Below are 16,045 nucleotides of genomic sequence, written 5' to 3'. Positions count from 1 at the left end.
CTGCTTGGCCGTGCACAACTCCAACACCATCATTAAGTTTGCTGAGACCACCTACAGAGAGGAGGTCCGTGACCTGGCCTCTCCCTCAACATCAGCAAGACAAAGGAGCTGATCATGGACTACAGGAAACGGAGAGCTGAGCACGCTCCTCTGTTGTGGAGCAGGATGAAAGATTCAAGTTCCTTAGTTCCACATCACTAACAAATAAACATGATCCACACACACCTACACATTCGCGAAGAAGGTACGACAATGCCTCTTCTCACTCAGGAGGCTGAAAATATTTAGCCTGGGCCCTCAGATCCTCAAAAAGTTCTACAGCTGCACCATTAAAGGCATCTTGACTCACTGCATCACTGCTTGGTATGGCAACTGCTTGGCATCCGACTGCAAGGCGCTACAGAGGGTAGTGTGTATGCCCCTGCCATCCAGGACCTCTATACCAGGCGGTGTCAGAGGAAAACATTTGTCAAAGACACCATCCACCCAAGTCACAGACTGTTCTCTCTGATACCATGCAGCAAGCGGTACCGATACACCATGCCTGGAACCAACAGGACCCTGAACAGCTTCTACCGCCAAGCCATAAGACTACTAAATAGTTAATCAAATAGCTACCCAGACTATCTGCATTGACCCTCTTTGCACTAACTCTTTTGACTCATCACATACACTGCTGCTACTGTTTATTATCTATCCTGTTGCCTAGTCACTTTACCCCTACCTATATGTACATATCAACCTCAATTACCTTGTATCCCTACACATCTACTCAGTACTGGTACCCCGTGTATATAACCATTGTGGATTTATTCCTTGTGTTATTCTTTTTCTCTATATTCTTCTCTCTGCATTGTTGGGAAGGGCCCATAATTAAACATTTCACTGTAAGTCTACACCAGTTGTTTACAAAGCTTGTGACGAATGACATTCGACCAGGAGACAGTCATCACCCTTCGCATTCTGTAACACAGCACTTTGTGGCCCGCGGGCCGACCCCTGCTGTGGAACGACAGGAACAGCCACTGGCACTAACAGAGGCATAAGGCTGTGTTCACCAACTCAACAGTGCCACCCTGTTACACATGTACCATCTATGTGATGTGGTGGAAACCTGGGAATCTGGCCCTCAGTCACCTTACCACCCAGAGAGGAATGGCTTACTGCAGTATGCTTCTGTGTTTGTAGTTAGTCCTTACAGTAGAATCCATAGGCCACCTCTTGTGAGTTCAACAGATACACAGTAAGTACAGTGATGCCATCTGCTGGGCATTGTGAGTAATCAAGGGAGGCTTCTCTGAGGCTCCAACAGTTTTCCCTCCCAGAAATAGAAGTGTTTCTCAATCTCAACCCAGTCTTCAGTGACCACAAATCAGTAGTTTCACACATGTGGTCCATTCCAACACTAACACACCTGAATGAACTAGTCCAACTAATAATCAAGCTCTTGTGATTAGTTGAGACAGGTGTGTTAGTGTTAGAATGGATCACATATTGAGAACAGTGACCCTCATGTAGTCCCTCATGTAGTCCAGCATTAGATGGGGTTAGCTAGTTAGCTAAGTGGCTAGCTGGGACAGTCTGACATATGGATCCTCCTTGCACTGCTCCTCCTGCCTCATCTCCCTCCTACAGGCCTGCTGCTCTTGACTGCCCCCTTTAGGTGGTCCAGAAGACTGCACATGGCCCCAGCCCCCAAGTGCCTGTAGGGCCGGGAGGAAGCAGTACCCAGAGGTGTGTAGGGTAGGGCCCACTGGGGGCAAGGTGGGAGGGGTGGTTGTGGTGGTTGGGGGTGTGTACGCTGGAGGACGGTCTTCATTCTCACTGGGTGGTGAGCAGGTGGGCATAGAGCTAGGTCCGGGTGGGAGGAGCGCTGACTTGGGCCATGCCATGATGTCGTTGTTGCCGTTGTTGTTACCAGTGTTCTTACTGTCGTCCGCTACTACAGCGCTCGTAACACCATCAGATACTCCCTCTGTTGATCTGGACAGGCCAGCACAGACCTGAGGCGTCGCCACGTAGCCCTCACTCGACTCCGAGAGGGATGGGGCAGACCTCTCCGAGGAGGACGGAGAAGTGGGTTCAGAGTTAGAGAGAGTGTTGTCGAACTCCTCACAGGGAGGCTCCAGACTCAGAAACTCACTCGGCGCCGGTGAACTGTCGCCACAGAAGATGTAAGGGCCACTGAAGCTGAAGCCGGATGAGTCTAGAGCAGGAGGGCCAGATCTGTCCACAGACAGCAAATGGAGGGAGGAAGAGTTTGGGTCATACTTCTTCCACCCCTCCTTGGTAATGGAATGGAACAGTCCATTTGCTTTTACATCTGAGTTCAACCACAATGGACTATCTGAAGAGCTGCAACACAACATAGTGAGGTAAGGGTTAGTATTGAGGCTAGGTGTACGAGTTATCTTTTATAAGTGTTGGATAGTGTAGGTTAAATAAGTATAAAGATATGAGCTAGTTTTACCAGCTGGAGCAGAGACTGTTTTCCTCCCTGCTCTCCTGTGTCTGTACCCTGCAGATGTAGGTCTTCTCACTTCTCTCACTCTCATGGAATAACAACCTATCAGGAGATTTCTGGGAAAGAGAGGACATACCATTATCTGTGAGTGATGAACTATGAAAGATGCATACAGGCACGTGCACAGATAGGGGTCTACCTTTACTCTCCCAGCTGCCCCTTTGCCCTCCCACTCGCCCTTTTGGGTGGCGGTATATTTTTTGTATACAGTTTTTGTCGGTTGTTGTTCTGAACACATTGCCCCCAAGTCGAAGTGACATTGTCAAGTTCACAAACTAGCAGGTTTTCATCAATCGACACAAATGATTAGCTGATAGCCGACCCTCTTTTCCCGATGTCAATCATTTCTTTTGGAGGCACTGTAACTAGCCTGCTTACAATCTTGTAAGTGAGTGTGTTGTTGCAGCAATAAATAGGCCAATGCTAAAGCATGTTTAAATGTTCGCTACAGAGGCAGTTAGTATGTTATGAATTTCGAGATATGAATCGCCATTTGTTTTCTTCATTTTGAGCACCTGCCCGCTAAAAGGTCTGTGCACAGCCCTGGATACACACAGTGTCATTTATATTGGTTATGAAAAATGATCTTTGTGCACAGTCTAGTTGTCATATATGATGAGTGCAGTTGTCATATATTCAATAGCTGAGTAGTCCACAGCGAGATGCTTTGTGAATAATGCTGATTGAATACTCAGCCATTCAGATGCATTCAGACTTACCTTAATGACCTCTCCCAGTACCTTGCTCTTGAGGGGCGACGGGACAGACACCTCCCACAGGACTACCCTCCTACGAACAGAAAATGAACGAATGAATCAATGGGATGGACGAATGAATGAAATGACAGGTAACTGCCAAAATAAAGGAAACACCAACACAACTTTGGCATAGATTCTACAAGTTTCTGGAATTCTATTGGAGGGATGCGATGCCATTCTTCCATGAGAAATGACATAATTTGATGTTTTGTTGATGATGGTGGAAACCGCTGTCTCAGGCGCCGCCATAAATGTTCAATTGGGTTGGGATCTGGTGACTGAGAAGACCATGGCATGTGGTTTATATGGTTTTCATGCTCATCAACCCATTCAGTGACCACTCGTGCCCTGTGGATAGGGCCATTGTCATCGTATTCCCATAGCCATGGTAGCCAAAATAATGGCCTGCCCAGCATTTCTATACATGACCCTAAGCATGTTGGGATGTTAATTGCTTAATTAACTCAGGGACCACACCTGTATGGAAGCACTGGCTCTAACACTAGTAATAACACAAGGGCATCTACTTGGTAAATATTTTCTTTTTCTTGAACTGCACTGTTGGTTAAAGGCTTGTAAGCAAGCATTTCACGGTAAAGTCTGCACTTATTGTATTGGGCCCATGTGACAAATAAAGTTTGATTTGAAGGGTGAATTAAAATGGTAGAAAAAGAATAGAAACAGTTGGAGAAGTCTGAGTAATCACCTGTGACAGGCTGGTATGGTAACATAGAGAGCGATGAAGACAATGGCCACCAGTATACTGATGAAGACGTAGAGGAAGGTGGTGATGGACCAGGAAGCTACCAGGAGACATGGGACAAAAGATGCATATGTAAGAGTGGAAAATGTAGTTGAGGATCATCGATGAGTAATTGACTAGTGTCTGGATATTCCTGTCTGTCATGAGAACTGATTGAGATGGTCGTTACTTCAAGAGAACAAAGTCACATTTGATCAGCTCCTGTATGCTTCTTTCATCAAGTCTAGTCTTCATTTCTTCTTATTTCACTCTCCGAACCCTCCAAACGACGTGTTCAGCACATTTCAATATTATTTTCTCATTTTTATATTCTCTCATTTTTCACATGAAAGCAAATATCGTGGCTGCACATAAGACTGACACATGGAAGCAGATATCGTGGCTGCACATAAGACTGACACATGGAAGCAGATATCGTGGCTGCACATAAGACTGACACATGGAAGCAGATATCGTGGCTGCACATAAGACTGACACATGGAAGCAGATATCGTGGCTGCACATAAGACTGACACATGGAAGCAAATATTGTGGCTGCACATAAGACTGACACATGGAAGCAGATATCGTGGCTGCACATAAGACTGACACATGGAAGCAGATATCGTGGCTGCACATAAGACTGACACATGGAAGCAGATATCGTGGCTGCACATAAGACTGACACATGGAAGCAAATATCGTGGCTGCACATAAGACTGACACATGGAAGCAGATATCGTGGCTGCACATAAGACTGACACATGGAAGCAAATATCGTGGCTGCACATAAGACTGACACATGGAAGCAGATATCGTGGCTGCACATAAGACTGACACATGGAAGCAGATATCGTGGCTGCACATAAGACTGACACATGGAAGCAGATATCGTGGCTGCACATAAGACTGAAACATGGAAGCAAATATCGTGGCTGCACATAAGACTGACACATGGAAGCAGATATCGTGGCTGCACATAAGACTGACACATGGAAGCAGATATCGTGGCTGCACATAAGACTGAAACATGGAGCAAATATCGTGGCTGCACATAAGACTGACACATGGAAGCAGATATCGTGGCTGCACATAAGACTGACACATGGAAGCAGATATCGTGGCTGCACATAAGACTGACACATGGAAGCAAATATCGTGGCTGCACATAAGACTGACACATGGAAGCAGATATCGTGGCTGCACATAAGACTGACACATGGAAGCAGATATCGTGGCTGCACATAAGACTGACACATGGAAGCAGATATCGTGGCTGCACATAAGACTGACACATGGAAGCAGATATCGTGGCTGCACATAAGACTGACACATGGAAGCAAAGAAAAACCCACTCTTTAATACATAATGGTCTTTACATTTGTTTTTGAAAACATTCTTCAAGGGATATGAACTTTGGTGCTTTTTCGTTCAGCATCTCATGAATAGATAATCACATTATAGTTTTTAGAGCTCCGCTATTTTGACTCGCATGGCTGGCACGACTAGATGAATTGTAAATAATAAAATATGGTTGACATCCCACCATTTGTACTTGTTTCAGTGCAGACTGGTTATCTCTGATGATAAAATATGTTTTCAGAGTTATTTGAAAAAAATAACAGAATTAGCTTGGTCCAAGTTTGTGCTCTTGTCAAGTCCATTGCTGTCATTGTCAAGCATATACAGCAATTGACATGACAATGAGTGACAAGGAGTTGGCATAATAGCAAAAACAGACACTCTCAGGCTAGAATAGAATACAACAATAGATCAGAATACTATTAAAAACCTGCTTCAACCAGGAGATACCATCTAGGTCCATTACCTGGTTCTGTGGTCCACTCCACTGGGTCGGTCCATTCTGAGGGGGCTCCGTCAAAAGGATCACGCTCTCCTGGAACCACCAGGGCTCTCACCTTAACCAGGTAGCACTCAGAGGGGCGCAGGGACACCCCCAGTATGGAGAGCGAGCGGGACCCCTGGGAGACATTAAGGAACGTAGTATCCTCCTGAAAAAGAGAAGGTTGGACAGAACCAAGTGAGTCACAGTAGAATTATCAGTCATTGTCAAATTATCTATTCATGGGATGCTTAAAATTGCAACAGTCTATCTCACTTGATGAGCGTTCTTTACCTGATGAACTAGAGATGATCAAATGTAATACTGAAAATGACAAGACATTGATTTTGGATCATCCTACCTGAGTCTCATTACTCCAGTATTGCACCTGATAGAGCACCTGATAGGTCAGATCAAAATCAGGCGGATTCCATTTTAGAATCCAGTTCCCATCTCTCTCTTCTATCTGCACTTTGAGTGGACGGTTTGGACGAACTGTGTGGAGAGAGACATCAAGAATCAGACATCAAGAATCTTTAAAGAGTTGAACGGGATCTTAAGCACTTACGAATATATTTATTTTTTGCAGGACGTAACATATCGTACAAAATGGATGACGTTGTACACAGTTGTGCACAATTTCCCGGGACCCGTTTTGGCCCATGAGCACTAATTTCTAAACTACTGGCTGAAATGATACCTTCTAGAAAATTGTGCCTGTAATACCACAATATAAACTCCAGGTGGCAGCACTGATACACAATCACTGAGGTAGTATATTTTCTTTCTTTTTTTGCATCAAAACAAATATCATCATAAATTGAGTCTCAGCTATGAGATTTTATTCTCCCCCAAATATCACCCCTGTCTCGGTGTGAAAATGACTCACTGTTTTTGTGTGTTTTAAACGTTTTGCTGTTGCGTGAGGGTACAAGCTCCACCTCTAGCTGCTCTAAGTCTTGGACATTGAAGGAGCAGCTGTACTCTAGCACTGGACCCCTGGATGGAACGCCGACCATGGTGTTATCACAGCATTTCTGGGCTCTGCAGAGATGGCGAAAGGAAGAGAGAAATGGATGGATGGATGGAGAAGAGGGAGGACAATGCTGTGAAAGAGAGTAGTCATCCATGAGACTGAAGTGTAGTCAACTGTTCAGTCTCATCCATGGGCACGCGCACATGAACGCATGCAGCGCGCACAAACACAAAGGCATACACACAGATCTTAACTCACGGTGCAGTGTGGTTGTGTTTGCAGGACAGGTGGAAGGTAAGGAACTGAGCCAGGTCTCTCTTCACCTCCCAACTGCATGTCACCGCAGTCTCATTATCCAACACACACTGCGCATTGGAGGGGCCTGGCATAGGGGCTGAGTGAGGGAGGGGAGGGAGGGAGCAGGAGGACAGGACGACAGGAGGAAGAGAGACAGAAAGAGATGGAGAGAGAGAGAGAGAGGGGGGGGAATTAGGGAGGACGGGAGTGAACAAAAGGAAAGAAGACATTGATGCACGACTGAGCAATGCTAACATGACGCGATCACAACTCCCTGGCAAATCACATGCCATCGCAAGTCGCTCATTACAATTTCATTACAAACTCATTAAAATGCCATGAAACTAATACATTTCGTTGTATGACATTACATTATGGAGGACGGAGGATGGAGTATGTTTATGTATACGTAGGGTTTCCACTCACCCTCCTCGGTCAACCAGGTCACTAGGGGGCTCCACTCGCTCCACAGTCCCATCTTCCTCCTTGCCCTCACCTTGGCTTCATACTGGAAGCCCGGCACCTGAGCCTCAGCCTTCACACTCAGCTGGGTGTCCTGAACCTCCACTGCCTGCACAGAGAGAAACAGACAAAGAATATGGAGTCCCAAATGGCATAGTGCCCCACAAGGCTGTGGTCTAAAGTTGTGTACTACAAAGGCAATAGGATGCCATTTGACACGCACATTATGTGTGCATCTCAATTGGGCACAGACATCAATTCAACATCTATTCCACGTTGGTTCAACATAATTGAACATAAACATCATTGAAATAACATGGAATCAGCATTGATTTAAGTCCCCAGTGGGTTCCTTTCTTTGTTTCCTTCCCTTCATCTGCACTAGTGTGAAGCACCTGGTCTGGACAGGTAAATGTAGACTTCCTGAAAGAATCTGTCCAACTGCTTCCACCTATCCCGTGGCTTGAATCAGTGCATTTGAAAGGGTGGAAACCACTTCAGACTATTGCGACAGAGACCTGATCTTTATGTGACTCCCACCGGTGGATTTGTTTTCTATACTATTGTCACGTTCTGACCTTTATTTCCTTTGTTTTGTATTTATTTAGTATGGTCAGGGCGTGAGTTGGGTGGGCAGTCTATGTTTGTTTTTCTAGGTTTTGGGTATTTCTATGTTTCGGCCTAGTATGGTTCTCAATCAGAGGCAGGTGTCATTAGTTGTCTCTGATTGAGAATCATACTTAGGTAGCCTGGGTTTCACTGTGTGTTTGTGGGTGATTGTTCCTGTCTCTGTGTTTGCACCAGATAGGACTGTTTAGGTTTTTGCACATTTATTGTTTCTTTAGTTATTTCATGTCTAGTTCCTTTATTAAAGAACATGAATAACCACCACTCTGCATTTTGATCCGCTTCTCCTTCACCACAGGAAAACCCTTACAACTATTGCCGTGTGATATCCTCTCAGTCTTAGATAGTGGCGTGGTAATCTTTGGTAAGGATCGTGACGAGCTAGAACATGGACGTCACCAGGATTTTGGGTCAGCCCCACATTTTTTGCGCTGTTGCAATGGTGTGAATTTTTTTTGTAGTCAACTGAATGCGCCACTTATACTGAACAAAAATATAAACGCAACATGAAACAATTTCACATTTTTTACTGAGTTACAGTTATAAGGAAATCAGTCAATTATAATAAATTCATTAGGCCCTAATCTATGGATTTCACATGACTGGCCAGGGGCGCAGACATGGGTGGGCATAGGCACACCCCCTTTGGAGCCAGACCCACCCACTGGGTAGCCAGGCCCAGCCAACCAGAATGTCTTTTTCCCCACAAAAGGGCTTTATTATAGACATAAATACTCCTCAGTTTCATCAGCTGTCTGGGTGGCTGGTCTCAGACAATCCCTCAGGTGAAGAAGCCAGATGTGGAGGTCTTGGGCTGGCGTGGTTACACGTGGTCTGCGGTTGTGAGGCTGGTTGGACGTACTGTCAAATTCTCTAAAATGATGTTGGAGGTGGCTTATGGTAGAGAAATTAACATGACATTTTCTGGCAAGTGCTGGTGGACATTTCTGCAGTGGTGGACATTCCTGCAGCCATTTCTCAGAATGGTGCAATGTCTCGCAAGATCACTTAATGTTTAATTAGTATTCTACATAACAAACCAACTATAATCAAATGATAATGGCAGGCTACGGTTATGCCAAAAACACAATGTAATTTCATATGACAATTTTGAAATCCAGCATTTTTTTGCTCATGCGGTTGCTGTGTTTAACTCTATCTGCTCTAAAATGTGATTAGTTCAGCCGGTTAGCCAACCTTACTTACATATTCAAGAAGATCAAAATGCATATTCCCATCAACCTGGTTGGGATCAAACTGTTGGCATGCATGCAGCATGGACGTTTAACCTGTAACACGTGAATTATCATTCACGATTGACAGTGATGATGGCCTAATTTATGATAAGGTAGGCCTAATTTAGTGTTTTAGGATTTTCTGAATGAAAGGTTTCATGTTGGTACCAACTTTCATTCAGAAATGGCTTAATAATTGATAAAATGGTGCTCTGGTAGGCTACCTAAAACAATAGCACTGGCTATAATAAATGTAAAGCCATTTCCATGTGTGTTCAACTGATCATTCCAGCACCGTTTTGATTGGGACAATGTGGGAACTCATCTTGATAAATCAATCAATGTCCGATTTTTGTTTTCACTGAATCTCTGTTTGGATATTAGGTTACAATTATGCTAGGTAATGTTAGCTAAGTTGAGTTGAGTGCTCATGATCATTAGTCTAACAGTTAAAAGTAATGCAGATGTTCTCTACACACACACACACACACACACACACACATATTAGGCCTATATAGCCTACCTGATGAGCTTCCCTGATGTTTTCCTGAACTTTCCAATACTTTTCTGATGCATTTCAGTCCCTTAGCCTACTGATGTGAATACACATTGTACACTTTTCCTTATAGTCTATTCAAGTAATTTGACATGTTTTCGTTGTTGTTATTGTTTTACAAAGTCATAAGGCCTACATTGTTTTAATAACAATATAGCTGAAAACCACTGTTGGCTTCATTGATTTACTGAATTGATTCTCTTGTAATTTTAGGCTAGGCTATTTGCTGCTTGATTATTTAAAATATTATCGTAACAGTAGGCCTACCTATACAACAACCTCATATGGGGTTACTGACCACAATCCATTTAATTAATAATAATAAGTGTTGATTTTTTTGGCCTTGGTGGGAGCATAGCACATGGAAGAAACCATAGCGCTGATAGCGCTGATGATATAATTACTCCTTGTCTCTATAAAAATACATGAAATATTGATATAATTATTTAAAATAATTGCTGTAGATTGTGTTTTGTCACATTGTGAGCGATTACGGCAAATATAAAACAGCTGATTGTTGAGTTGTGGCTGTCAATGTACAGCAGGCAGCAGCTAGAAGGTATTTCACAATATTTAAAAATACACTTGCGGAACAATTCTGATTAGTGAGTAAACACTGGAAAGTGGGTGGACTATAATTTCCTCCTCATCTTGTAGACCTAAGATCTGAGTATCCACTCTTTTCATTGGCCTATCTTTTTGTTGCATTTAAGACATGGGTTGTTTGTTTTAGCAGCTTGACATTTAGATACTTTGTGTGGTATAAAAAAATATTACTGTAATGTCTCCAGTCATATAAAGTGATTTTCAGGAAATTACAGGAAGTGATTTTAGAAAAGGCCCTTTTTTTTCTCACCCACAAACCCCTCAGCCCCTGGTCTTCAGGACTGAGCCCCCAAATGTTATGAAACTCTGGTGATACCACTGGGTATTAAGCAAAGGGGTAGTGATGAATCATTTTAAAGAAGTGATTCATGATTTTGTCACCGAGCAAAACTACCCTAAACTTGTACTTGTTTTCCGGGGGATATCTCATGCCATGATGAAAGATCTTGAGAGTTAGCATGTTTTTTTACAAGAGGGTCGGAAAACATAAGCAATATGTTTACTAATACTCTTAGAAAAAAAGGTGGTATCTAGAACCTAAATGGGTTATTTGGCTGTTCCCAAGGACAACCCTTTGAATAACACTTTTTTGTTCCACGTAGAACCCTTTCCCCTGGAGGGTTCTACATGGAACCCAAAAGAGTTCTAACTGGAACCAAAAAAGGTTCTCCTAAGGGGACAATCGAAGAACCCTTTTGGAACCCATTTTTCTAAGAGTGTATACTGTATTTATGATGATTCAGAAGCACATGCGTTAGATGAATAGGAGTCTTTAAGAGCACATTGTATGTAACCTGGTCCCAGATTTGTTTGAGCTTTTTGCCTGCTGTCCTTGACAATGAGTTGGCAATATATAGCACAAACAAGATATGGCACTCAAGCTAATTGTTTGTTACTCCAGTACATACTGTCCAGTCATCCTGGTTAGACCTCCTGTAGTTGACCTGGTAGTTGAGAGTGGGGGTCAAGAGGGATGATGGGGGGTAGGGGCTTTTCCAGCTGAGCAAACAGCCCCCTCTCTCTACAAGCTTCGGTGATAGGTGGACTGGTGGACGCACCCTCACTGTAATACACACATGTACACACTGTCAAAAACAAATCAACACATACATGAATAGTCAAATACAGATATAGGACCCTATATATATTTGACTGACTTTGGTCATCTGCTAGCTAACTTCTAACTAAAATGAAACATGTAAATGTAAAATAATTGAGAACCAATGACTTATGACAGGTGTCCTGCAATGTTTAAACTCACCATTCTTAGACAGAAGCAGGGCAGGGGGACAGGAGGTCTTGAAGAAGAAGACATGGTTGGTATTGATGCCAAAGTATTTAGTGTTGTACTGACACTGGGCAGTGAGCTTGATGTTGCTGGGATTCAGTGCTCGCTGACCATAGGGTTTACACAAGGACTCACTAGAGGGTCGGAGAAAGAGGGAGACATGAGTAACATTGAGTACATTGTTTTTTTGGGGTCCACCTCTCCCTCCCTTCCTCCCTCTCTCTCTCTGTCCTCTCATCACCCCATCAGCTCTATCCTTACCGGTTCTCAGGGCTGTCCCAGTAGTATAGGGCTAACGGCTGTGAGGACGGGTGTGGACTCTCCTCCCAGCTACAGCGGACGTAGGAGCTGTAGTCATTGTAGCACCGCAGGGACTCAAGCACAGGGGACACTATGGGAGAGACGGAGTGGGAAGAAGGATATAGACAATATAATTAGAACACATTGTGCGGTATGGTGTACAGTTCTCTCTATATGGGTAGAAAATATGATCTACAATCACTTCTGGAAAAAATACATTTCCAAGTGGGTGGCAGTGTTGTGCTAGTGTCTGTATCTTAATGAGACTTTCTATAATGTCCACAATTAAACTTCTAACCATATGTCTAAATGATACATTTTGTTGTCATCGATATCTGCTAAAAAAAGAGTCTTAGACTTAGACCCTACCATGATATTGTGTGTTGTCCTGGATGGTGCAGCATTCTTGTCCATTATTGCAAAGGACCAGGAGAGGGAGAAGTGATCCACAAGACATCCAGAAGAGGAGCATGTTTCCCGGGGAGCGCAGGAGGACAGGTCCCCTGGAGCAGAAGAACAAGGTTCAGCAGGTGGGTCTCAGTAATTAACCTTCTAGATCTAGACCATCCTGGGCCCGCATTATGTGGACTGACTGCTATACCTGTCAGAGTTCAGAGAAAAATGGCTCAGATACAAAAGTCTTACTCACTCACTCACTCACTCACGCACTCTCTCTCTCTCATGAACGTGCACACACACGCAAATATCACAATTCTCGGAAAAAATGACATCATTACCACTCACTTCACTTACAGTATATTCTTCACTAAGTGACTCTGATGTTCCTCCCACCATCCGCTGTAACCACACATCCGTTCGTCTCACCCTCGTTTGCTTTCTCTGGCTTAATGTGTTCCAAATGGCACCCTATTCCCTATGTATAGTGCACACTACCCTATGGGACCTAGTCAATAGTATAGAACTTTATATTATGGTGGCATTTTGGACATAGCCTCTGTTTCTTATGATTGTGGTACTGTCTTCACTGTGATGTCCTTCTATCAGGCACAGACATTTTGGAAGAGAAGCATGAAAACAAAGTGGCAGAGAGTTGTGACTGTAGTGGCGTTGAGAAATCCCCATCAGATACTGTGTGTGTGTGTGTGTGTGTGTGTGTGTGTGTGTGTGTGTGTGTGTGTGTGTGTGTGTGTGTGTGTGTGTGTGTGTGTGTGTGTGTGTCTCTGTGTATGTGTGTCTGTGTCTGTGCGTGCGTTTCTAAATAAGCATTCTAAGAATACATTGTGGGATAGAGGTTAAAATACAAAGAGATGGTAAGAATCCCCAAAAATTAACACTTGTATATAAGCTAATTTATACAACTTAAGTTGTTCTCGCCTAGTCTCCTATTCAGTGTTCAGTGAATTCTGTTGTTCTATTTCCAAGAAGTTATGATGTGCGAGGAAACGTCAAGACTCATGCCAAATGTGTTCGGTCTGTTGCCTCAACTTTATCTGCTTCCTCTTTTCATGTGGCTGTTTACCATGTGGTCATAAATTACACTTAATCAACAGTGTGATCCGTACGCTCCCAGTGAGCACAAAACATTGAAAAAACACTTTTCAACCACAAATACATAGTTTCAACCAAAAGGGTATCTTTTCAACATTTTCAACAAAAAAGGTGTCTTTTCAACGTCATTTCACGTATTGTGCTCATAGGGCTATAGTATGGAATGAAATGCTGCCCCGAGGGTAATATAAGTAGCTTAGAATGTATAGTATGCATAAATTATGAATATCACTTTCAAACAATTTATCTAAAATAACATATTCCTTTTCTGTCATCTTATAATTGTCTTGCTGTTACACAAGAGTGAGCTTCTAGCCCAGGCCTTTTATGGGTGATGGGGATTTCCAGTGACGTGCTACTGAACAGTGTGAAGTGAAGTGTCTTAGTTGGTTCAGGCAGTGTCATGTCAGTACAGTAATTAGCTTCGTCCCAAATGGCACCCTATTCCCTATATAGTACACTACTTTTGACCAAAACCCTATGGTCCCTGGTCAAAAGTAGTGCATTAAATAGGGAATAGGGTGCCATTTGGGACGCAAACCATTGATGTCCTTTATGTCCCTTTGGCGTGCCAGGACTGCACTTCAGTAGCAGAGCAAATCCATTGTATAATACACCAGTCCTTAGCTAGCACACAGACAGACAGGGAAACGCCTGAGTCTGGATCCTGTGTCCCAAATGGCACCCCATTCCCTACATAGTGCACTACTTATGAACAGAGGCCTATGGGGTGCCATTCAGAACGGGAGTCTGGAGCTGTGCTGGGCTGCTAGAGCAGCTTATCCTGCTCACTGTGGTGTGAAGGGAGAGGCTCGATATCTGTAGAAGAACTCCTGTCTAGTCCCTAGCAGGGTGACAATTTGACTCTGTTAAGTGTACGTTACTCACATAGACCACTGATGAGGTTTTTAAGCTGACTCAAAGGCCAAAACCTACAATCGAACATCATTACTGCGACACAACACAGAAAGAACAGTGACAATTGAGGATAATGATAAAGCAACACAAGTTCCAAAGAAAACACCGCCATAAATGTAGCAACAGAGATACGCCATCCATAGCCATTTTAATGATGGTGTGTGGGACAGGCTGTGGTGCTGTCTGTAGATTATGTACTGTGTGGCTGTCTTATTTAAGGTATATTTTGGCATAGGGGAGACAGGGGATGGTTGTAACACAGGATAGTTGTAACACTCAATATCTCTCATCGGGAACAAGCTAGAATCATGTGACTCACTGTGCACATGGTCAGTTTAGTCCTCAATCCTCATGTGACAAAACATGGCCCTGTGATAGACTTTGCAGATTTTATTGACAGAAATATGATTTTGAGGTTAAAAAAAATGTTTGTTGGTGATGGCATCGCCTGCTTTGTTGTTAGAATCAAAACCTATATCAGGTTTATAACCGGTGTGTGTAGATCTATTTGATGTAAGTTAGCAATGCTAAAGTTTGAACGTAGCTAAACTTGAAGATAACTAATGGCTGCAAGGGTCAGGGTTAGTTGTAACAAGCCTAAGGGAATACAAATTATGGGCCCTCCAAGTCTGTACCCCAGGACTACCCTACCAAGGTTACAACTGTGACTGATTCAGTGAGCATGTCCAGCATTCACTCATACACACACACCAATCACACACAAACATGGAAAGACACATGTGGTTTTGGAAAATTTCCCATGTGACATTTCACATGTCATTTGCTGTGTTTTTAGAACACTTCACATTTCCAAAACGAATGTAATCACTATTCACCCGGGGCAAACTCCTCACACTGGTGCAACCTGTGTCCGATACTCAAATCCCCTCAATATCTCATGTGAAGTGTTCCAAAAACACATTTGCACATTATTTCACATGATTTCTCATGTGACATTTCACAAATAGTGTAGTTTCGTGGTATCACATGGTATCACATGTTGAAATTTTGCATCCCCACATTTATTTCACATAAGATCATGTTGTCACATGTTGCTTCGCATGTTGTCACATTATCACATTAACTTTACATAAAAGCACATGTGATCCCTCAAGATCACACGTGTTCACATGAGGAATTCAAATGTTTAGTCCAAATGTTGTTGATTAGTTGTCAGATGTTTTTTAGTTGAGAAGGGACAGCTAATGGAACGTAAAAATAAACAATTAGGATTTGTATTATTATTTTATTATTTCTGCCGCACAAAATTTGAAACATGGCAATGTTATTGTAGTATCTGGGATCTACATCTGTTTATATTAGTTACTGTGCTGTTACTAAGCAGTAATGCATTACGGCAGTGTTACGTTACTACACCTAATAGGAAATGCACATGCGCACTGG

General features: G+C 43.1%; 1 protein-coding gene across 1 annotated transcript; it reads right to left on the bottom strand.

The window, feature by feature from the left end:
* Positions 1 to 792: 792 nt before the first annotated feature.
* Positions 793 to 12,906, bottom strand: LOC112258473 (interleukin-3 receptor class 2 subunit beta). The gene is made up of 13 exons (XM_024432866.2): positions 12,584 to 12,906; positions 12,176 to 12,305; positions 11,888 to 12,048; positions 11,535 to 11,689; positions 7,567 to 7,711; positions 7,102 to 7,237; positions 6,757 to 6,911; positions 6,229 to 6,362; positions 5,853 to 6,036; positions 3,989 to 4,085; positions 3,244 to 3,313; positions 2,471 to 2,580; positions 793 to 2,355 (listed from the first exon to the last, which is right to left on the bottom strand). The coding sequence occupies exons 1-13, from the start codon at positions 12,684 to 12,686 to the stop codon at positions 1,560 to 1,562; spliced, it is 2,376 nt and encodes a 791-aa protein (XP_024288634.1). The 5' UTR covers positions 12,687 to 12,906; the 3' UTR covers positions 793 to 1,559.
* Between the last annotated feature and the right edge of the window lie 3,139 nt (positions 12,907 to 16,045).

This window comes from Oncorhynchus tshawytscha, linkage group LG09 (genome assembly GCF_018296145.1).
Source record: "Oncorhynchus tshawytscha isolate Ot180627B linkage group LG09, Otsh_v2.0, whole genome shotgun sequence".
Taxonomy (NCBI): Eukaryota; Metazoa; Chordata; class Actinopteri; order Salmoniformes; family Salmonidae; genus Oncorhynchus; species Oncorhynchus tshawytscha.
This window is presented reverse-complemented; position numbering and strand designations above follow the sequence as displayed.